This window comes from Ursus maritimus, unplaced genomic scaffold (genome assembly GCF_017311325.1).
Source record: "Ursus maritimus isolate PB19 unplaced genomic scaffold, ASM1731132v1 scaffold_31, whole genome shotgun sequence".
Taxonomy (NCBI): Eukaryota; Metazoa; Chordata; class Mammalia; order Carnivora; family Ursidae; genus Ursus; species Ursus maritimus.
Genome location: NW_024425675.1, coordinates 4,974,933 through 5,000,046, shown reverse-complemented (window position 1 = coordinate 5,000,046; position 25,114 = coordinate 4,974,933). Strand labels below are relative to the sequence as shown.

Here is a 25,114-nt window from a genome sequence, read left to right as displayed (position 1 = left end):
TGTGTTATGCTACTTATGTTTGTCTATGGAGAGCTCAGTTCTAAAAAAAACAAACAAAAAAATGTTCATTTATTACCCCCCAAAAAAGTGTGTGCAGTTTTTAAAAAGGAAACCTTTTTCTTTTCTTTTTCTTATTTTTGCCAATTAAAAAAAGGAAAAAAAAAAAGGGCACATACAATCACAACATCTGACGTTAAAGGCTTCTTTAAGAAACCCGTGGTGTGTGGGTAAGAATTATTTCAAAACACAAAAAAGTTTATCATGCATCCCTGAATACCAGGGAATCTATAAGTCATGCAATGCAAATTTCCTCAATCTAAAGTTTAATGTTTTCAAAACACTGTCACCTAACTTGTTTTTAACTGCATTTTAATAATTTAGTTGAAGAGATTAGCACTTCATCAAGTTTTCTAATTTTCACTCGTAACGCAAAGAATCTTTATCTTCCAGGATACAGCTTTCCTTAGTACCACTACAAAATGTTTAGGTAGAAATTCTACCATATTTTGAATGGATCAGAAAATTCTGAAATAATATTTAGGAAAACCCCAGAAATTAAGTGTCTACACAGGCTTTACACTTGAACTAAGTTCTTGGTCTACAAGAGCTAAAACATAATTTCTTGTTGTAAAAACTTTAGTTGATATCTGTCCTTTGAGGCGTTTCTTTTCCTACTACGCTGTACTTTTCAGATCTGAATACTACAGGGAAGAGACTTTTATTGACAACAGGATAACTTCTAAATATTGCCATAAAGTAACTTTGTGTCAAAATGGCCATTTCCATATGATAGAAATGTGTTGAATCAAAACTTCAAGATCACAAAAATTAATGCTGCCCTGAAAGATTGTTTATAATTTAATTAATGTAACATTTATCTATGTTTTGAAAAATCCATAAAAAGCAACTTTTTAAACCTAAAGATCCTTAATTTATTAAATAGTTTTGCTAGTATCTAGTTTTTGAGATTTACACTTTAACTTCTGAAGTTTGAGTGAGTTGCCTAAAAGTCTTGAATTTCCTAGCAGGGAATACTCAGTAAATTTTTTTTAAAAAAAGGATCATTTATTTCTATAAGGTCAGGTTATTACATATCTACGAAAACAATAATTTAGCATTCCCTGGAGACCTAATACAAAAAACTCCATTTTTATGAATGAAAATATTATTATAGAACTTTGCTTGTGTTTGTGTATGCTTTAATAAAAAATTAAGCAATAATAAATTAGAAATTGACTTGGAAAAAAGTTCCAAACATTTTCTCCTTAATTTAAGTCAACATTTTAATCCTTGGTCTCTGAGGGTCTTGTGAATTTCACTTTTTAAACAACTGTTAACTTCTTCCTAATACAAGATTTAGAAATGAAAATGCAACTAATACTCATCATGATTTTAGATCACTACTGTCAATCTATTGCTTAGAAATATTTCTACACTTTTAGAGTCTAGTTAATGAAATTATCTGCAGACATTTTTCATACTTGATCTAGAAGAAATGCATATGCCAAGCAACATATAAGCTGAAAATGATGGTAATTTTAAAAACCATGGGTGTAGGGGCCAGGAGATCTTGATTTTTTTTTTTTTTTCTTTTTAGCTCTCAGCTCTACCATAACTAGTCGAGTATATCTGGGCAAGTACCTGAACCTTTTGGGGCTCAGTTATGTTTATCCAACATACTTAGATTAAGTTAGGTGATCACTAAAGGCCTTTTCAGCCAAGTGATGCAAGGATTTTATATTTTTTTTCTGAGAAATACATTTCCAATCCAAAAGGCTGTATGAATAAGCAGGAAAGCCTGGACAAAGGTAAGGTGTAAATTTGGACAAATACGATCTGAACTGGTTTTACACTGTCATACAGAAAACCGAGAGGATTTCAGACGGCATTATAATTAAAGGCTAATCAACTGCTAAGCGGAAATGAATAAAAATGACCGTATTTCCCTAGTCTCTATCAAGGTAGAAAGTGTTACGGTTCTAGGTCTACCTCCAGACCGGGTTTGGTGGTCAAGTTTGCAATTAACATAAAGATGGACAGGATGGTTTCATGGACAGATGACCAAACCTAGAATAAGAAGCATTTCACAGAACCCCAAATTTTTAGATCAGGAGGCATCCTTGGTGATTTCCTCCTACAACTTCACACTAAAGATGAAGAAACTTTCATCTGAGGTCACAAAGATAGTTAGTAGTGGAAGGGGAAAAACCCACCCCCAAACCATTGAAATTTTAAATATAAAAAGAAATAGACAAAAGTTTGTTTTAGATTTAATATTATTTACAAGAAATAATTAAACTTTCAATGTACCCAACAGTACGAATCAAGTGCTTTAAAAAAAAAAAAACCACCCTCATATATACAGCTCCTGACAGGAGTCTAGGTTTGGGAGAAGTCATGTGAGGGCCATGACTAAAAACTTATTCATGCTTCTAAGGGCAAAAGAGGAACCTACAAATTTCAATTTAAGGAGGCAGCTTTTGTTCATATAGGGACAAGCTTTTATTTTTTATTTTTGTTTATTTTTATTTTTATTTATGTGACAGAGAGACAGCCAGCGAGAGAGGGAACAGAGCAGGGGAGAGGGAGAGGAAGAAGCAGGCTCCCAGCCGAGGAGCCCGATGTGGGACTCGATCCCGGAACGCCGTGATCACGCCCTGAGCCGAAGGCAGATGCTTAACGACTGCGCTACCCAGGCGCCCCAGGGGACAAGCTTTTAAACAAGATTCCCAACTCTAGAATAACCTGATCGAGAAAACCTGATCCCCTCCCTAAAGTGTCTAGACTAAGGTCAGAAACTACTGTGGTTTTGGTAGTTGCTAACAGCTCTCTGGAGCAGAAATTTAGATGAAATAATCTAACATGTTACCAGTCCACTTGGACAGGAAACTACTGTACGGCTCCCCAACACCTGGAATAGTTCAGGCGGGTGCCCTCTAAGTCACATTCCTGCAGCCAGAGCAGACCAAAGGAAATGGTCAAAGAAGTGGGAGTAGGTGAGGGTGACAGGAACTTAGAAACAAATTAACAATTTGAAAATCCAGTTTGAGAAGATAGATTTAAGTTTGCCAAGATGTACATCGTTATGTTAGTTAAAAAAAAACCCAAAACCCAAAACCAAAAAACCCAAACACCTATTTTAAAAGATAACCCTTGATTAGAAATTTGAGCACTACACAGGCAGAAAATTATTTTAATACAGGAAAAGGTAACGTTAGAGAAATAAATATAAAATAAAATGACTTCAGAGAGTATTAAAGTATGATCCCCTAACCTAAGCTTGAATGAGTTTTGAGGTTCATAAGCACTTATCAGCCACCCAGAAATCCAACCTGAAGAGAAAAATATGGTGTATTTCCTTAGATGGCCGAACATGAACGAACCTGAATTCATCTGGCCGTGAATTACTTGAACATGAGATTATTTGTGGTCCAATCTCCACTTATTGTGGATAATCCTGCAGTTCAGCACACAACTACAGGACCATTAATTTTACAACCACGGGTGCTACCTCACACCCTGCTAAGGATGTGATTTTGAATCGTGAAACACACTTGGAAAAGGATTAAGGTTCTACAGATATATAAAAGCTAACCATGAAAATATCCAATGCTCGAATCTAGAGTTCCTTTGAAAACTATATGTTACAAATTTTATGAAGGAAAACGTACTAATTTAAGTAAGCTACAGATCTGGAAACTTAGAACATATCATTCCAGCTACATATATCCTATTAATTTATGAAACTAAACCGCAGATATGTGAGCTTAGGAAAATTACTTAGAATGCTGAGGCAATTTCAGTGGGAACTGGGAATTCAAATCCTGAAAATCACATATAATGGTGATTTAAAATTCACTTTTCTATTTACAGTCTTTCTGAATTATAGAGTTCTTTCTAATTATGAAAAAGGTATTAATTCTAACATATCATATCCCCCAAACTCAAACAGATGCAAATGAATAGTCACTGAACAAACACTAAATTTTCAAAGGTGCTTTTATAGATTTAAAAAAAAACCCAGTAGACTGTATTTGGAAACTGTCCAAATCACATATTAACTCAAGATTATTAAAAATACAGAATTTATTCATATGTACTAAAATCTAGTCCTAGAAATTCTAAATACACATATATTTAAGTCTTCCCAAGTTCCTCAATGTTGTGTCATTCTGCTGTGTGTTATCAGGAGGACCAAGCACTCGAGCACATGACTAACCAGGTTGCCCATCTGGCCACACAACTATGCAAAATGGCCAAGACTGGGAAGCAAGCAAAAAAATTCTGAGCACCAGAAGCTACAAAAGTTGGTGTGTTAAAAAGCTCATGCCCTTTACTAAAAAGAATGGGCTCCTGAGATCCTGATTTAGAATTTCCTATTTGAAAATGAGAATAAATAGGCTCTTATAGGTGATATTTAGAAAAAGGAAAATCAGTCCGGAGGGCATCACTATGCCACAGCATATGTATAAATATTAATATTTAAAATAACGACAGAGTAATAAAAAATGACTAAATCTGAGTATTTGGCTTAAGCAGCAGACAAGTAAGTATGTATCAACTGACTCATATCTCATATAGTGGTTAAGTTCTAAAGTCAGTATAGTAAAAACTGAGCCTTGAAAATTCCCTTAGTCTCCCATGATGGATGTTATCGCATTCAATAAGCACAGAAAAAGACAGTTTTTCCTCCGGCATCAGACTAGATCAGGTTCTGTGGCTGAGTACCAGATGACACAGTTAGGCTTGTATTTGGGGGCCATGGTATACGGAAAAATTTATCTTTATTTTTTTTTTAAAGATTTTATTTATTTATTCGACAGAGACAGCCAGCGAGAGAGGGAACACAAGCAGGGGGAGTGGGAGAGGAAGAAGCAGGCTCCCAGCAGAGGAGCCTGATGTGGGGCTCGATCCCATAACGCCGGGATCACGCCCTGAGCCGAAGGCAGACGCTTAACCGCTGTGCCACCCAGGCGCCCCGGAAAAATTTATCTTTAAAATTACAATTACACTGATGGAGGTGAGATGCTTAACCCCTAAATGAAGTGAAGAATAAAGCATTACCCAATAGCAATCTGTAGGCATCTGTTTTCTAAGTACACAAAAGATCTAGTAAAAATTAAGGGAAAACTGAAAACAATTACGTGCAACAAAAAATTGATAAACCCATTCTTTAAAGATTGTATCACATTATATGGGGAGGACATGATTAAAAAGAAAATTACAGTTACTAAAAATTGTTTTTCAGCTAAACTTTCGCTAATACTACTGGTTCAATGTTCACTTTTTAATATTCTTTGGCAAACACAAATCAAGTAAGTTTCATAATATCAATGCTTACTTATGTAGTAAGTATAGTGGTTATTTACATAAAAAAGATTTATATTTACATAAAAAAGATTATTAAAAGATCCTTAGGATAGTTTATACAATTCAACTTCTCTCTCTCTCTCTTTTTTTTTATTTTAAGATTTTACTTTTTTAAGTTATCTCTACACCCAGCATGGGGTTCAAACTCACAACCCAGAGATCAGGAGTCGTGCTCCACCGACTGAGTTGCCAGGCACCCCTCAAGTTCTCTACTTTAAGGGGTGAGAAGATAGGGATTGATGAAACATGCCAAGAAGTCTCAAGGAATTTATACAGCTTAAATATATACCAGGGAAAACATAGGAACAAGTTCACACTTTTAAAATCTCTACACTCGCACACTACATAAGTCCTCCTTCATATTGAAAAATTCTTTATTTTGATTTTTAATACTGTAATAGCTGAGAGAAAGAAACGGACTCTCCATAGTATATACTCTGAAATTAACAGGACTGTACTAATCCGTTAGGACTCAGAATAATTTAGATTATCTTCTAGCTGATTTCTGAAATGTGATTATTTTTCTTATGAGCTCAAGACTTCCATATCATAGAAGTACTTGTTTTCCAGACACAAAGTAAATTAGTTCATGGAACCTTTTCTGGAGATCTTTAAGAATAAGCAGCACATTTTCATATTTATTAGAAGGTTTAACTGTAGCCTTACCAGGTAACTAGGGCAACACAATAAATATCTTCACAGTCCCTTCAAAATCTGTATTTAAATTACCTTTACAAAAATCTGTGGCAACATAATTTGAACACTGAATTTCTATAATCTTCATGCCTCAAATAACACAGATTTGTGCTTTAAAATAGAAAGCTAAAATTTTAGGAATATTTAAAGACAGCATTTATTTTAGACACATTTCACCATGTAGCCATAATGCTAAAGTAGATGTTATCTGGAAATGTTTCCAAAATTATAATAATCCAATAAAATTAAAATAATCCTTTAAGTATTATTCCCTGAAAAATTAGTTTCTCTCTTATAAATTTTTCTGCATTACTGTCAGTAGATAAGGCTTTTGCATATCTACTGACTTGCGGGTCTACTTGTAAACAGTTTAAATAAAAGACTAGAGAAGTGTCCACGCATAAAATAGTAACGATTAATGGCAAATTTCTTTTCATATTCTTTGAAAATATAAGTGCTGAATTGTGAATTGTGGGTTCACAGAGTGTATCCAGGAAACAATTATCATACATTAAGTAGTAATTAATCACCTTTGCATGTGGGTGTGTTTAAGTGAAAACACATGTACAAACAGAATTCAAATACATACTTAACCTAGGTCCCTTTTTTCTCATTATTTTGAGAGAAAAGGACTTTTAGCCTTGAATATAATAAACACATATTCAGAAAATGGATGAACCGGACATTTCTATAGAAATGTACTTCATAACAAATAAACATACCAAAATGCGCTGAACCACTGCTACTTTTACTTTGCGTAGAGGTACTGCTTGTCTGGGTCCCGGGTTGTGCTGTTCCTGCTCGATTTATACTCCTATATAATTTTCTACAGGAGAGTTCATCATTGTCACTGTCATGTAGGGATGGTGTCCGAGGCCTAAAATGCCGCCATCTACATGATTTGATATTGACTAGTATCTGACTGAGGTCTTTAGAGAAAGATTTGTCCGAGGTATTTGTTTCTGAGGTATTGGCAAACTGATTGACTGGAGAATGTTGTGGAGAGGAAAGCATTTCCAAATCCAGATGGCGGAACATACTGTCATAGTCTGAGTGAGCTCTGTCCAGTAAGACCCTATTAAAAATAAGGCAGGGAACATATATGTAAAATAGTTATTCAAAAATTATATAAAAAAGACCCTCCCAATTTCCCCAAAGCCATCTCATACTAAATATTTAAAAGCTCTTAATTTGATTATTTCAGTATTTGGCCTTATAAGCTAAATTCTCAAATTTTTTTTTGTAAATTCTCAATTTCTGATAAAAGTTCTTTTACTTTATAATGATCTGATTAAAGAAGAGAGTAATCCACCTTAAAGAATAAGGTACACTATTCATTATACATCAGCAAGCGCCTTCTAACAGTTCAGTGAGTTGGTCTACCAGTAGAAGTTACTGATAAAACATGAGACTATTTTTCTTTCCAAACTGCTTTTCAACCAAAGACTTCTATTTCCATTACGAAGCACCAAAACACTTTATAAAATATGTGTTCTCTATTAAGCAAAAACTTCATTCTTTTCTTTTTCTTATCTTTTTTTTTTCAGGGGTGGGGGAGGTAAGAGAAAAGCAGTAAAAGGTATGCGATCTTTGGAATAGTTCATACCATTAAAATTTCTTATTGACAAAATATTTGAGATCCACTACTCTAGAGGATATATTTTTACGTTGTTTATAAAAACTTTATAAATGATTCCATCTTAAAATACTAACACTGACTAATGCTAGTATAGGATAAAATATAACCAACACACAGAGTTTTCACTACTATTGATATCAACATAATGATGGGGGGAAAGCACTAAATAAAATATATTTCAGTGCCCAGACAATTCTAAACTAATGTTTAAGTGATTAAAAACTGCATGATTTGAAAAATGAAAGAAGCATGTATAAGCCATAATTCACTAAAAATTACATCCTTAGGTTTCTTCCTGAAAGCACCTTGATATTATGTTGTGTCTTTTTTTTTTTTCACTTACATGGGAATATCTTTCTTTTTCTTCACTTTTATGTGTTCTGTAATTCCCTCCTGCCTCCCACACAAATTCTCACATAAAGGCATCTAGAGTGTACAGGGGGTTCTATCATGTTTAAACAAAAGAAGAGTAAATAGATGCTGAAAAACTGGGATGTCAAGGTCAGGTCATGCATGGATCCTGGAGCCTTTTTTTTTTTTTTTTTTTAAGATTTTATTTATTTGAGAGAGAGAGAGAGAATGTGCGTGCCTGTGAGGGGGTGCAAAGTGAGAGGGAGAGGCAGAGTACCTCAAGCAGACTCCATACTGAGCCCTGAGTGAGGAGTCCGATGTAGGGTTCAATCTCACGACGCAGACATTATGACCTGAGCTCAACCAACTGGGCTACCCAGGCGCCCCTCCTGGAGCGTATTCACTGAGGAGTTAAACAACTTAGTGTACTAGTTACATGACATTTCTTTGCTTATTCAATCCTTTCTCCTAACATCTCCCAGAACTTCTGAAACAACTTTTTGCAGTTTAAGTATTTTAGTCAAAAATCAGTTAAGAACAGAAAATGGGAACAAATGAGCTATTTATTTAGAAGGATTCCCTCTCTTTAAGCTCTATGTTTGATTACCCTACTGTCTATGTCCCTACTATCCCTATGCTAGGAATACAGAAGTACTTACCTTCCACCGCGCCCAACCCGTCTTCGTGCAAATCCAATACACCTTTGGGGTACGGTGAGGGTAGTTAAGCAGTATCTATATCGTACATCCCCTAATCCTCCATCTTTAGGACTAGTCCAAGGCCAGTTGCCAGTTTGGTCTAAGTGAGGCTGAAAAAAAAAAAAAATCCAAATTATTTTATTTTCTCAGTTAAAGGTGAACAGTTATTTAAAAAAAGAACCTGAAACTTACAGCATAGTACTGACAGCCTGCTTTCCTACGGAAAGCAAAAGGACCATCAGGATCATTTTCTTCTTCAGCTTCCGAAGAGCCAGACAAAACCTTTAAAATAAATGAAGTGAGTCAAAACATGTGACTTCCTCCATTTCTCCTCCTCCTGATAGAGCAATTTGTATCTTTACCTGGGAGAGAGGTTCTTCATCTGAGCTGGGAAAGTCATACTGATTTAAATCTTTAGCATTAAAGACTGGCAGTGCAGCAGGACTCGTCTGTTGAGGAGTAGCAGCAGCAGACGATGGTAAGACTTTGGGCTTCTTTTCGTATTTACGTTTAGGTCGGATAAGATCGGCTTTATCTTGCTGCAATAAAGTCATATATTAATCAGACATTAGAAACCCTGTTCGACAAACCTGCAGTTTGGGGTAAGTTTTTTTTTTTTTTTAAAGATTTTATTTATTTATTTATTCGACAGAGATAGAGACAGCCAGCGAGAGAGGGAACACAAGCAGGGGGAGTGGGAGAGGAAGAAGCAGGCTCCCAGCGTAGGAGCCTGATGTGGGGCTCGATCCCAGAACGCCGGGATCACGCCCTGAGCCGAAGGCAGATGCTTAACCGCTGTGCCATCCAGGCGCCCCTGGGGTAAGTTTTAAAAAGAAGTTGAGAGCTATAAAAAGTCATTCATACTCAGAAGAGATGTAAGACACTTATGTTTTGTCATCTTATATTGTAAGTCTTACAGGTTGGTCTCTGTGAAACATGGAGAATGTTCCTACAACCTAAACGTAATCTCATAAAATATTCTGTTTCAGTTAAAGTAGAAGAGAATAGAAGTTCTTCAGCTTCTGAAATCCTGTAACTGCAGTTAGTAGTTACCATTGGCTCCTGTACCTTTTTCTTAGTTTTTTATGAAAATTCTAGGAGAGAATTAAAAAAGGGGGGAATCTAGTCTTTAGTTAACAAATCAATTTTGGGAAAATAATAATGCAAACAACTTTACATACACACAAAGCAAACCTTAGATAACTTATAATGTGGAGGTGTTACTGCCCAAATTCACTCCAGAAAGCCTTTATTGTTTAGCTACCAAATCCTTACTACTCTTTGTTTTAGGTGATCAAGAGATGAAATCATGAAACAGGCACAACACAAGGATAAAATACAGAAGCAAAAGTGACTGAGCTGATGAACACAGTGCATGTTAGAAATATGTATGCAGGTGACAGCAAAGGCTAGAAGTATGAAGGATGCAAGAGGCAAGAAAGGTCAGAGGCAAAAATGATACTTGTTGGGGAGAAAAAGATCACGGCAGGTATTATGGTTGTATACATATACTAAATATCTGTATCAAGTTTTAGGTGGTTTATGGCATTATGGTTCTTTTCAGGAAAAGTAAATGATGAGAAGTTCATCTATATGGTATATCCCTTTACAATTCCTACTGTTGTCTCGACAGGTCAGTCTTGAATCAAAAGCTAACTTTGCAGCATATTTCATGGTAGGGTTTATATGAATTTTTCTTTTATTCTAACGATAAAACGCCATTCTGTTATCAGCTTTTTTTTTTTTTTAAGATTTTATTTATTGACACAGAGAGAGACAGCGAGAGAGGGAACACAAGCAGGGGGAGTGTGAGAGGGAGAACTGAGCAAGGAGCCTGACACAGGACTCGATCCCAGGACCCTGGGATCAAGACCTGAGCTAAAGGAAGATGCTTAATGACTAAGCCACCCAGGCGCCCCTGTTATCAGCTACTGTTATCACAAAAATGTTTACCACCTTATTTGCTTTGAACTCCTTCACATCCATTGCTTCCTGATGTTTAAATTGACTGCTATTAGTAATAGGGATGATGGGGATGGCATAAGTAGGTTTCATTGGCTGTCTCTGTGCCATAACCTCGGACACGATCTCTCCATTGTAGTCACCCAAATTATACCTGAAATTATACAAAAGAAAGCTGCAAAAGTTAAAGTTAGTTCTGTAAACACTTAGGACTATTAATACCTAACTGAGATGATTATAAACACTGAGTAGACTTAAGGTAAGATTAAACTCTCACAATTTGCTGAATGCTTATTAAAAATAAAGATTACATAATTCCTTTTGTTTCTTCCGTTTAGTTTTTGGCTTATAGCTTTATCTTTGCACCATAAATAGATGACTGTGGGAAAAAAACAAGGGTTTTGAATTTTAACTTACCAATTTTGGTGAAAGATTTGATGGAGATGTTGAAATTAATGCCTAAAATGGTGCTGAGGAACTTTCTACTAATTTGAATTGCTTGTGCTATAAAACTAATTTTCCTGAAATGAATTATGAGAAATTTAATAGTGGTTTTCTTTGGAGATACTGACTAGGAAATAGGGGAGTGAGGCTTGAAGTTGTCACTCTGTACCTTGCCAAGTGGTTTAGTGTTAAGATTATGGGACTTTCCCCCTCCCTTCTTTATACTGCTCTGTTAAAAAACCCAGTATATGTTAAAAAAAAAAAAAAAAATCAGTACCATCTAGTGAGTAAATTAAAAACTTTAGAATTGACAAATATTCTCTCCCTTCCAGCCTTGCACTCAACTCAAATAAGGACAAAAGACTAAGATTATACCTGCCATATTTTAATTTTACTGAACTCAGTCACTTTTAAAGAAAATAAAGAGAGAAACACATGTAAAATTATGCAAAGTATATCATATCACACATTTAATAGTCTCTACTTATTATTAAAGGAAGGTATTTCTAGGGTTAATTGCTTAGGTACCATACTTCAATATACAAAATGCTAATGGTACCATACTTCCTGACCCTATTAAAGTATACTTTACCTCTTTTCCATAATTTCCAGTGTTAAGTGCAATAGCTCCCTTTTACTCTTTTCTCTTCTTTTTATCATCTCTAGAATAGTAACAGCCCGACTCAGATCTCGACGCAGTTTAAGCATTTTTTCATAAGAGGCTTCATCATTTTTGCGATTCTGCAAATATGAAGTTGCTTTTTTAATGTCAATAGCATTTCTAACTAGTGGCTACTTATATACAAGAATACATAATATATTTGAGGGGCTAGTTAGAATTTAAAGACACTGAAAGGGAATATGGATGACCAGGAAATCAATTTTATATGTGATTTTTAAATAGTTTAACATTAAAACATATCATTAATAGCTGTGTAATGAATCCTAAGGCTGATCCATTTTAAATTAATACTTTTCACTTTTTCGTATAGAAAGTCTATTTAAATACAAATTAAAACACAGCCTTCTGATGCAGAGATATTTGTAAGTATAAATAATTTTTCTTACATTAAAAAAAATTACAAAAAAAGTTTTCCAAATTCACTTACTTTTCGAGTCTGCATTTTTTCAGTACGTCTTCTAAAAGCCACATAGGGATCATTTGTGCTGGAACCATCTCGCTTCTCTTGTTTTACTGATGGGATAAGAGATGGCCCCCGACAGTTTTTTCTCTTTTTAATCCAGTATTCATAAACTTCTCTAATTAATTCATCGTCTTCTTTTAGCAGTAGCTTGGCTTCCTGCAGACTGACTGGCTAAATGTAAAATCATTATGTCATTTTCATATAATACATACATAAGGTTCAAAAGTACTTCTAACTTTAATGACAATAATCAAAATAACAACGGTATTAATAACAGCAAACGTGGAGTGCCTTATACATGTCAGTCACTGACGCTTTATATACATTAGTTTAGTTAATTTTCACAACAATCCTATCATGTCTATCATCTCTATTTGACAGAAGGGGAAACTGAGGCACAGATTTTTTTTTTTTTTTTTTTAAACGTATTGCTTAAGATTATACAGGTTAGTACTGGGCAGAGATGGGCTGTGAATTCATGCTTGTTAATTCCAGAGTCTGCTCACTTACCCTCACCAATATCATCCTGTTTCCATATACACATATATGGAAACACATACTTATTATATATACGGTGAAGTTGTACCTGCTGACCACTGCCTTTTTCTAGACGGTCAATCATCTCCTCAAATTGCAATGGGCAGATGTCCATTTTCTTTTTCAGTTTATTCACAAATACTTCATCTTCAGAATCCAAATCATAATCAGGCTGTTCAGCATCCAAACTAAAAGCTGACAGAAGAAACCATAAGCAATCATTTACTATGTGAATCCACTGACAAAAACCTCTCAACAGATGTCTGGATAAAAACAAAATCTAGATTTTTCTGAAGAAATAAGAAATTTACGCTTCCCACATTTAAAGTTACTGCTAATATAGACATATACATAAGTCGTAAAAGACAATGGATGTGACCCCTTCGCCCCACCTCAAAAACAAATAACGGAAGCCCATTATTAAGAAAATAAAGAGATTATTAAATGTATTGGATTCAACTATATGAAAATCTTATAGCTAAAAATGATAAAATATCAGCAATTTCATATGGTTTGATATAATATAAAAGGTCTTTAAATAAGATTGTTTCTAGAATATTTAAATCCTACTTAATAGATTACTTAACTACTTTACCAAATGTCTAGGGAGTGGTATTTAAAGCTCAAGTGTTCAAAGCCACTGCCACTAACAGTAACGGCTATCACTCAATGAGTGCACTTCTGCTAAGGAGGCTTGTTTCCTCATGAGGGATCAATGTCATAGTGACAGAAATGTGATGTATTTCTTACATTTGTTAAGATTTGAAAAAAAGGCCAAGAACCACTGCTCTATACTGTCTTATCAAATGTCAATCACGTATCAAAATTAAACTAGGCTAACAATAATATAAGTGAACTACTAAACAGCTTGATATCAAAATGTCTCACACCTTTCCCTTGCTTAATACCTCTTAACTTCCCAGCACCTCAGAATCCAAATCCTTAGGACTGTATGAGGCCTCTTTTGACTTATCTCTCCAGTCTCATCAGTACTTTACGATATAGCAGTATCAAATTTCATATATTTCTTTTTTTTCTTTTTTAAGTGATCTCTACACCAGCATGGGGCTCAAACTCACACCCCGAGATCAAGAGTCGTGTGTTCTACCAACTGAGCCAGTCGGGCCCCTGAAATCTCACATATTTCATGTCCTTAGGCATTTACATGAGCTGTTTTCTGCCTGCCCACCTAGCAAATGACTGTAAACAATCTGACTACAAGTCCTGTGGAATTCTTCCTGATTGCTCCCAACTAGTAAGTGGTTCCCAGCCACTTTTATCTTTTACTGATGCTATGAACCCTCTCCCAGAAAAACAGACTGTGTGAACATATAGCATTCTGCATAAATTACAAGGAATTCAAATATTCCTAAAAGCTGTGGCACCAAGGTTAAAAATTCCTGTTCTAGACCAATGCCCTTCTTTTGTACTATTTATCTACACATACTTTACAATCTACTTGATCAATATTAGAATATGACTGAGCTTGAGAGGAAGCATCGTGACTTATTTATCTCTACAAAGACAGTAAACATGTTCATCTTGTATGCAACTCTGTTCACAGTACTCTACTGGAAAGCATTCTGATACTGCCTCTAGTAAAGTGGGGGAAAAACCCTGAAAAAATATGTGTCATCCATTAGTGATATCTGTGATAGGTACAAGAGGGGACCCTTTGGCTACCCCAAACCTGCCTTCCCTGCTTCAAGTTTAACATAGTATCTGGCCTATAGGAATCCAATAAATATTTGTAGAATTGAACATACTAGATCATTGTTCGTTTTCCATTTTGACCTATATTACTTCTGTAATACTCCTAATTAAAATATTTAGATTCCTTCATAAAAACCTCTATATGTTAACACCTCTGCACCCATGTTTCTTACACCAATAGGCCCTCCAATGACTTTCCATGATCTATTTCTGTTTGTTATTGCGATGTAAACAGAGCTTTTGCAGATCCTGAAGTAGATTAAACCCTGTCTGTTAGATTAAAACACTTGTTTTTTTGGGTCCCTAACCAAAACAATTCATAACTGTATTGTTCAATAGGATAACCATTAGCTAATTTAAATAAATTAAATTAAAAATTTAGTCCCTCGGTCACAGTAGCCACATTTCAAGTATTAAATAGCTACATGTGGCTAGTGCTGTACCAGAAAGCACAAATTATAAAATATTTCTATCATCATTTAAAGTTCTATTAAAGAGTGGTGATCCTCATAATCCAGGAAGCCAAACTGACTGGGACCAACTAGCATTGTTCTGCTTCTTAAGGGTGTATTTTATGTATGTTTAGGGTCTTACTTATGTATTACTTGGCATCTTCCACTTAAAAATTTTTCAGATCAAATCATACTTACAAAACTTATTCACAAAAACAAAACAAGCTCACCTAATATCACCTTACTGTTGCATTACCAAAATATATTTGACATATATTACATCATGAATGACAAGTCACATCCAACATACTGGGGAAGGCACTCAAGACTGGAAAGGAAGATCCCCAGGATAGGGAGCTCAGTGTCTTTTCTACGGAAAGTTGACAAGTACCTGAGCGTCAGATTGCTCTCGCCTCTGCAAGAAGCTTTCCTTTAATAGATGGTGCAAACACATGTAAGATCTTAAAATACGAGGAGAACCAAATCTTGTTCAGACATAAAAATATTAAAGCCCTAGAAAAATGCTAACATGTAAAAATTCACTTTAGGATTTCATTTGACCAAAAAACCACAGCCAATGATTAAAGTGTAATTCAGCTTCAGCCCAACCTGCCGCTTCCAAATGGCAGCTCAACTGCAGCTGATAAAGATGCAGCATAGTTATCATGGTCCTAGAACGAGGAGAACCTTCAAAGTTTCTGGGTCATGTTACTGAATGTGTTCAAAGTAGAAAACAGGGTCTACAGAGAAATAGGCAAATGGATTGCATCTTGTGATTTTCTGTCAATTAAAATGAGACCCAGCTAGCCAATAATTGTTTAAGAACAGGAGCCATATTATAGAGGCTAACTCCTTTTAAAATATTTTGATAGGGATAAACCCAGATATGTGTATGGTTAAACAAAATACACAGATGGAGGAGAAAATGCGGTAGAAAATAAATCTAAGCAAAAAGAACACAATAGTACATACATACAAGTTGATTATTTTTATTTTTTTAAAGATTTTATTCATTTATTTGACAGAGAGAAACAGCGAGAGAGGGAACACAAGCAGGGGGAGCAGCAGAGGGAGAGGGAGATGCAGGCTCCCGCCGAGCAGGGAGCCCGATACGGGACTTGATCCCAGGACCCTGGGATCATGACCTGAGCCGAAGGCAGATGCCCAACCATCTGAGCCACCCAGGCACCCCTAAATTGATTATTTTTAAAGAAGATACAAAGTAGTACACAACAGAGTCCTTGCCCTTATGCTTACAGTCAAATGCCATATATAGCTCAGACTAAGTATGTATGTGTATAACACCAATAGTGAAAGGATATTTGGGCCCCAAAATGGCACAAATTGTGGATCAGAAACAAAATGTAATCCCTGATTGAAAAGAAGGCACACCATACAAGGCGAGGAGAAATTTGTCAGCCCAAGAATGGTAAGTGGATTTCAACTCAAGCACTAGCCCTCAATGATTGGTAATATCTACTTGTAAAGTTCCTGAAACTAATTCTGAGCAGCAGAAAATACTATTGTTAATAGTGATATTTACTATAGTGTGGTAGGTATTTGACATTTGTTTTAGACCTAAGAAGACAAAGCTATCACTGGCTAGCTAGCTAATCAAAGTCTTCAACTTCTTTATATTCATAAGTCACTGAGAGCCTGGAGTCACTTTTATAATATACTTGAGGAGAATGAATGAAAAATCCCAAATTTGAAAGATTTCAAGCCACAGATATGAAATTCTTTTTGATAAAATTCTGTGGATGATACTATAGATTTTATATATTAGACAGTAGTACCAGAAGAATAATGGCAGAAGACCGGATGTTGTAGGTGGATGTAGAGGTAGGCAGAGGAGGCAATGCAATCTTTCAGAATGAGGGCATAAAGACAGTATACCTCGATTCTAAGAGGTAATTTTAAAAGTAGGTTGTACAAAGATCTATCAAAAATTCCTATTTAGAAATTCACACTTTTAAAAATTGCAAAATGAAAACAGTCCAGGGGCACCTGGGTGGCTCCGTGAGTTACGTGTCTGCCTTCAGCTCAGGTCATGATCCCAGGGTCCTGGGATCCAGCCCTGCGCTGGGCCCCCCCGCTCAAACGGGGAGCCTGCCTCTCCCTCTCCCTCCTGCCCTCCCCGTGCTTGTGCTCTCTCTCTGTCTTGCGTGCCCGTGCGCATTCTCGGTCTCTCTCTCAAATAAATAAATAAATACAATTAAAAAAAAACCCCACAAAATAGTACAAGGGACACCTGCATATCCTTTATCCAGATTCACCTACTGTTAAAATTTATTGTTTTATCATTTGCATGTGTTCTCTGTTTTATATCTTTAGCTATCTATGTACACTCACACTTTAATTTTTGAGGCACTGGAGGATAAATTACATTCATAATGGCCCCTTAGTGCTAAATACTTCAGAGTGTATTTCCTTAGACTCTTTTATATAATCACAGTACAGTCATCAACTTCATAAATTTACACTCATACAACAATTTAATCTCCTGCCTACATTCCAGTTTTAATCAGCTGATCCAATAATTCATAACATTTCCCCCTCCAGCACAAGACCAGTCTAGGATCAGGTATTATTTTTGTTATGGTCTCTTTGGCCTCCTTTAACATGGAACATTTCCAAAGCCCTTTTTATCTTTTAAGACACTGATGTTTTTGAAGAATACAGCCCTCTCCCCAGAACATTTATTATTATTATTATTCCCATTATGATTAGACTATGCATTCTTAGACGGCATACGGCATACTCAACGTTCTTCGTCCTTCTCGTGGTATCACATCTAAAGGCACACCATGGTCATCTGTTCCCAATAAGTGATGATAATTTTCATCACCAGTCAAGAAATTGCCCAATCGTTTCACTCATAACTACTGTCTATTTTTCCCCCCTCTTGTAACTAATAAACAGTTGGTAGGGAGAGCTTAAGATCATGCAAATATCCTGTTCCTCATGAAAATTTCCTCTTATATTGAGAACACATTGATGATTCTTAACATGATTCAATCTTGGTCATGATAATTGCAAAAATGATCTTCCAACTCCAGTACTCTCTTCACATTGCACCACTCAGCTTTTGGCTTTGTGCTACAGAAGCATGAGACTACTCTTCACCATTTTTTATTATCAGTAGGGACTCCTGAATTCCTACATTTTTCAATGCTTTACAATTCATTATTATGTTTAATTATTGAATTGCTTAAATTGTCCCAGAACCAGCCAGTGGAAGAAATTCCTGTGTCCTTATGATACGCCCCTGTCATTTTTTTTTTTAATGCTTAATTTCTGACATAATAAGAGGTTCCAAGTTCATCTTGCACCTACCCTTCCACAGCCCTGGAATCAGCCATTTCTCCACAGATTCTTGGTCCTATTTAATGGAGAACGGGTTAGAGAAGAGGTGCTTGGTGTGCTCATTGGTACTGAATAATCTTGTTTCTTGGCTCTTCCAGTGGACAGAGCTACAAATGTGTATATATATATATATAGATATAGATATAGATATAGATATAGATATAGATACATACACACACACACACACACGTATTTCCATACACAGGCATATATACATATATAAATGTACATCAAGATTACCCTTTAAAAAAAGGCTTCCTTTCTTAACAGGAGAGCCTTGAGACCCAAGTGCAAAAAGAAGGGAGCGAAAGATTTGTTCTTGTCTATTCTGGTCAGAACTGTTTTATCCTTTCTTCCAGTATAAATAGGAAAGAAGTCCTACCTGTATAACCTAGAAGCCTTACAGATCAGCGGCAAAAAAGAAACATTACAGGATCCTTTGGATCAGGAGATGCTAAGTGTCAAGCACTCAGTGAAATACCTTAGAAAGTACCTAAAATCTGGCACTAAAGAAGGGGATAATGGTTATAATATGGGTTTATGCCTTCAAAGCTCTGATGGGATAAAAGGAAGAAAATTATGATCTCTTCCCTAAGCCAGTTGAAGATAAGGACAGAGCTGAACTTTTCCAAACTAATATTCAATGAAATGTTTACAGAGAACTGGAAAATGCTGGGTTAAGATTAGCTTTTTTTTTTAGCCACAAGACCCCTAGACCCTATAAATATGATAATATGCATTATGACTCTGGGGGCAGGTAGGGGAACATAATATGCCATCATTCTCAAACATGTTTGACCATTGCTTTTTTTAGAGAATACTAATTATCATCTTTTAAAAATTCCCAAGAAGCGTTTGTGTAACATTAGCTTAAGAGATTTAGGGTAACTAAAATGAACCAGTCCATATGTATAACTCAAGGTAATATATCCTTCATAAGTAATTTACTAGACCACCTAGCAGACAAAATTCAATTCTAACTTTGCAGAAATTTATACTCTAATTATTTTTTTACTGTAGTGTGTTAAAAGCCAATACCAAGTTTTAAAGAATTAACATAAATCTTACACTATTTCTTCCAGAAAAGAGAATAAGAGAATATTTTCCAACTTGTTTTATACAGCCGCTATCACTCTGATACCAAAACCAAGTAAGACAGAGCACGCACATGTGCACACACACATATACGCAATCTCTCATGAACCTAGATGCAAAACTTCCCAATAAAATCCTCCCCAAAAATGTATGAAAAAAATACACTACAGTCAAGTGAGATTTACTCCAGGTATGTGAGGTTGGTTTAACATTTGAAAATTAACCAGTGTAACTTATCAACAGGCTAAAGAAGAAAAGTGACATGATGCTATCCATTGATGTAGAAAAACTATTTGACAAAATTGAACACTGACTCATGAAAACGCTCAGTACATTAAGAATAAAAATCACAATCCATACGAGGAAAACTGATAAAAAAAACCTTTTGCTCTGTGAAAGACTCTGTTAAGAGGATGAACAGATACATTTTACACAGGGAAAAAAGATTTCCAAATCACATATATGACAATCTCATAAAAAGCAACTACAAAAACACCTACAGGTAATATAATACATAATGATGAAAGACTTAATTATTTCCTTCTAAGATCAGGAACAAGGCGAGGATGTCTGCTCTCACCACTTATATTTTAAACACAGTACTAAAGTTTCAGCCAGTATAATAATGGAAGAAAGAGCAATTAAAGACAGAGAGACTGAAAAGGAAAAATAAAACTGTATTTATTAGTAGACTTCAGCATGATTTTCTACGTAGAAAATCCCGGAGACTCTGCAAACATCTCCTAGAACTAATAAGCAATTTCAGTTAAGACCATAGGACATAAGATAAACAATTTCACCTACATTTCTGTACACTTACAACGAACAAGTGGAAACCAAAATAAAAACTGCAATACCATTTTCAATTGCTTCAAAGCAAATAAGACACTCAGGTATAAATCTAAAGAAACATGGTCAGGATCTGTATGATGAAAATTATAAAGTGTTAATGAAAGAAATCAAAGAAGACCTAAATACTTGCAGAGTCATACTGTGGTCATGGACTGAAGACAACATAGTCAAAATGTCAATTCTCCCTGAAGTGATCTATAGGTTTAATCTAATTCCTGTCAAAATCTCAGCAAGTTTCTTTGTAGATACAGAGAAGCTTATTGTAATATTTATATGGAAAGGCCCTAGAATACCCAATACAATTTTGAAAAAGAAAAATAAAGAAGGAATGACTGTCCCTGATATAAGGGGTTATTATAAAGTTGCAGTAATCAAAACAGCGGTACTATCTCGGAATAAACAGAAATCAAGGGAATAGAATATAGAACCGGAAACAGATGCATATCAATATGCCTAATTAATTTTTGGCCAAGAATCAAAAGCAACTCAGTGGAGGAGGGATGGCTGTTTCAATAAATGATGGTGGAGCAACTGCACATCTAGAGGTAAAAACCAAAACCAAACCTAAAACAAAAAAAACCCTTGACCTAATAAACCTCACACAATCAAAACTGATCATACACTTAATGTGAAACTGTAAACTTCTAGAATAGAACATAGGAGAAACTCTTTTGGACCCAGGAAACGGCAGAGTTCTTAGAGTTGATACCAAAATCATGATCCATAAGAGGAAAATTGATTAAACTTGATCTCATCAAAATTAACAACTTTTGCTCTATGACAGACTCTGCTATGAGAATGAAAAGGCAAATTATATACTGGGAAAAATATTTCTAAATTACATATATGACAAAGACTTTGTGTCTAGAATATATAAATAAAACAGAATCCTAAAACTCAATGTTAAAACAATCTAATTAGAAAATAGGCAAACACACGCACAATCATTTCACCAAAGAGGATATACAGATGGCAAATAAACACAAGAAAAGATGTTTAACGTATTAGCCATTTAGAGAAATACAAATTTAAAGTATAATGAGATATCACTGCATACCTATTAGAACGGCGAAATTAGAAAAGTGATAACCCCAAATACCGACAAGAATACAGAAGAAACTGGATCACATACACACGGCTGGAGGTAATGTAACACAGCGCAGATACTCTTGGAAATACTGTGGAAGTTCTTGTCAAACTAAAAACGGACCCAGCAACTGAACTCATAGGTATTTATACCAGGAGAAGTAAAAATTTATGTTCACACAAAAACCTGCAGATGAATGTTCATAGCAGCTTCATTTGTAATAGTCAAAACCTGGAAACTACTCAAATGTGTTTCATTGGGTCAATGGTTAAACAAACATGTTATGGAATACTACTCACCAATAAGAAGGAATGATCTATATTACACGAAACAAGTTGGATGGACTCCAAGGATATCATGCTAAGTGAAAAAAGCCAAACTCAAAAGGACATACGCTGCATGATTCTGTTCATGTTATAATCATGAACTAATATAATTACAGAAATGGAGAATGTATTAGTGGTTGCCAGGGGCTGGGTTTGGCTTTATAGGAGTAACAACATGGAATCCTGTGGTGATGTTACAGTTGAGTTATCTCGATTGAGGTAGACAAAGCTACATATGTTGTCCTGTGAATTTATAATTATTTAAAACGAAATGTTAAAAGAAACTCAATGACAGCTAATACTAATTAGCAGAGTATCTTAATTAGTATTCCAATGTATATACCTTTGCAGAGACAACATACTTCAAATTTGTACTGATCAAAAAATTTTCTCCCCAAATAAGCTACAATTCTGCTGCCATTTTATTGCTATTATTTGAAAACAATATCAGCGAAGTCAATTCCTTTTTAAACACTGTATCTTTGACTCTTCTGACCATAATTTAATCCATTATAGTTACCAGTAAAACGTGTTTTGTGGGTTTTGGTCATCAATAAGCAGTCTATTTGTAAAACGTGCATCCAATTTTTTTCCCGATAGTAATGATAATGTAAATTGATTCATATAATTTCACCTTACTTAATCCTGCTTTAACCTAAAAGCATGCATTTGTAAGAAAATATAACCTGTGGCTGTGGAATACAGTGTGGCTCTAGTTAACATATGGATCTGATCATGATCTGTAACTTTCAAATTGCCATGATTTTTCAGAGAACTAATTTTTATATTCTAATATTGGTCAAATTCATTTAAGATGTCTGTGTCTATGTCTTATATGTAATTAAACATGTGAGTGGGCAAGAAAGCATATGTCATTTATTTAGTTCACTTCAAAGTAACCTTTAGCAAATTGGAAAAAAATACTCTTTTTCTAAAGGAAATCAATAAATTAAGGTGCAAGTTAGAATTAAAGAGGAAAAAACATGAAGCTAAAAATAGGAAATGCCAATACAGTACTGATAAGAGCCAATACAGTCACTGTGTTTATTTTTGGATTTTCATATTTAACAAACAGTAAAATAAATGTTTAGAATTCATTACAGAAACTAGATCATATGGAGGAAAGGTTAAATGACGAAAGCAGTTAGTTTTAAATAATTTCTAAAAACAACACAGATTTATATGGTCCTGTTAGACAGGTCACTGGAAAACCCTCTTCATTAGGTCAACAACACAATGAAAGCTGCATCAATTTTACCTTAATAAACTTTCAACTACGTTTTAAAGTTGTCAACTACTTGGGGATTGAGTGAATGAAATGTATTCTCTTAAGTTTATAAGCTCTCAGCTATTCATCATTAAATGTGATAACCATCGAAGGATGATTGCTAATGAAGAACTCATTACTACAACATGAAACAAGTTACCACCTAGAACACTAAAAGTTAGTAGGATCACAGATCAGAGGTTGGCAAACTATTGGTTCATGGGCCAATACTGGGTTGCCATTTGTTTTTTTCAATAAAGTTTTACTGAAACACAGCCCTGCCCATTTGTTTACATATTGTCAACTGCTGATTTTGCCTTTCCTTCAACAGTATAGCTGAAAAGTTGTCACTGACTGAATGACTCCAACAGGCTAAGATATACACTATCTGACCCTTTTTAGAAAAAGTTTGCTGATTCCCGACTTTTCCTAAGATGTTCTTTAAGGCTACTCATATCATTATTTCTGAACAGTAAGAAAACCATTTTTGCATCTCAGGTATATTCTTTATCCTTTTGTCTAAAGTAGTATAAGATCTCACGTTGAGATGAAACTAAAAACTTAGGATGAAAAAACCATCTTTTTTGTCAGGCAGAAATCTCAATTTTAAAAGTTGAAAATGGGCTCTAGGAACCCTCTAGCTGATGCTACTCAATGAAATGGGTACCGAAAATGGCCTTGAGCAGGTAAAAATGTGTCAAGAGTTAAGCAGAAGATAGCTATAGAAAATATAATAATTAAAAGAGTAATTACTTACGCTGTATGTGAATGAGCTGCTTTGGCATCTTAAATTCCCCAGGATATATGGACTCATAGTAAGCAATATTACTTTCTGCTTCTGGGACTGGTATGACCATATTATCCCTCTTCTCGCCATACACCTGCTGTGCTGAAATAGCCCGCTGAAGATGGTGTTCCTAAAAACAGGAAAAAATAGGTAAGTTTATGTATTTAAAAAATAGCAAACAGAATGTGTTAGCCTTAATAAGATGTTTTTGTTCATTTTTTTTTTAAACTGGAAGGATTTTTGTAGCCTTGAAAGGATGCTAACAATACAATTAGTGGTAAGCACATTTTAAGTAGAAACAAAGTTTTATTAGATACAATGTATACTTCCTCAATTTAAGAAATGTACTACACCAAAATTGAGTTAAATTATACAAAAGATTCCAAAATTCCAAAAAACTGACTAAACTGTTACTTTTTCATTTTACAGATGAGATTCAAAGAAAAAGGGTTAAAACATTTACGTTTGTATAAAGAAAGCAGGCTATGAATAAAAAAAAAATTTTTTTTTAAAGATTTTATTTATTTATTTGACAGAGAGAGACAGCCAGTGAGAGAGGGAATGAACACAAGCAGGGAGAGTGGGACAGGAAGAAGCAGGCTCCTAGCGAAGAAGCCCGATATGGGGCTCGATCCCAGAACGCTGGGATCCCAAAACGCTGGGATCACGCCCTGAGATGAAGGCAGGCGCTTAACGACTGTACCACCCAGGCACCCCTGGATAAGAAAAATTCTAATTTCCTTTTCATAGACTGCTTCATAAATCTAGAAAGCACTTTCATACAAATCAACTAATACGATCTTCTCAAAGAAGGGCAGAGTATCCTCTCCATTTTCATTTGATGAAACTGACACATTCAAATCCAGTCTTTTGTCTCAATAACCCCTTACAAATTTCCAGAGCCCAGTATAGGAGTTGGAAGCATAGGCTTCAGAGTCTGTGACTCCTGGAAAGACACTTTACTTTTCTAAATCTGTTTCCTATAGTATGAGAAAAATAATCTACTTTGTAGGGTTGGTTGGAGATTTAAGTAAGATAAATCTGCAAAAAATGTTTAGTATAATGCCTGGCATACAGGCACTCGAAGTAAGCTTTGGTTTAGTCACCACACAGGAAGATTTTACCAGTTTGTGATACTACCAGCTGCCATAAAAATATCTGTTCTCACTGAATTTTGGTAAACATTTCATTAAATTTAAACTAGCTTTTAAAATACATAAAATACATTACTATCATTACTGAATTTTGGTAAACATTTCATTAAATTTAAACTAGCTTTTAAAAATACATAAAATACAAGTTCAAGGATAAAAAATATTCCAATGGT

General features: G+C 35.1%; 1 protein-coding gene across 3 annotated transcripts in view; it reads right to left on the bottom strand.

Annotated features, from left to right (window-relative positions):
- EPC1 (enhancer of polycomb homolog 1) overlaps positions 1 to 25,114 on the bottom strand; it is a 93,726-nt gene that overhangs the window by 5,795 nt on the left and 62,817 nt on the right. For all 3 annotated transcript variants that reach the window (XM_008683901.2, XM_008683899.2, XM_008683900.2), the window contains exons 2-10: positions 23,758 to 23,917; positions 12,892 to 13,037; positions 12,270 to 12,476; positions 11,753 to 11,901; positions 10,711 to 10,870; positions 9,117 to 9,293; positions 8,947 to 9,036; positions 8,716 to 8,864; positions 6,789 to 7,141 (exon numbers count right to left, since the gene is read on the bottom strand). In XM_008683901.2, coding sequence (XP_008682123.1) covers positions 6,789 to 7,141; positions 8,716 to 8,864; positions 8,947 to 9,036; positions 9,117 to 9,293; positions 10,711 to 10,870; positions 11,753 to 11,901; positions 12,270 to 12,476; positions 12,892 to 13,037; positions 23,758 to 23,917 — 1,591 coding nt within the window. The remainder of the gene's footprint in view (positions 1 to 6,788; positions 7,142 to 8,715; positions 8,865 to 8,946; positions 9,037 to 9,116; positions 9,294 to 10,710; positions 10,871 to 11,752; positions 11,902 to 12,269; positions 12,477 to 12,891; positions 13,038 to 23,757; positions 23,918 to 25,114) is intronic.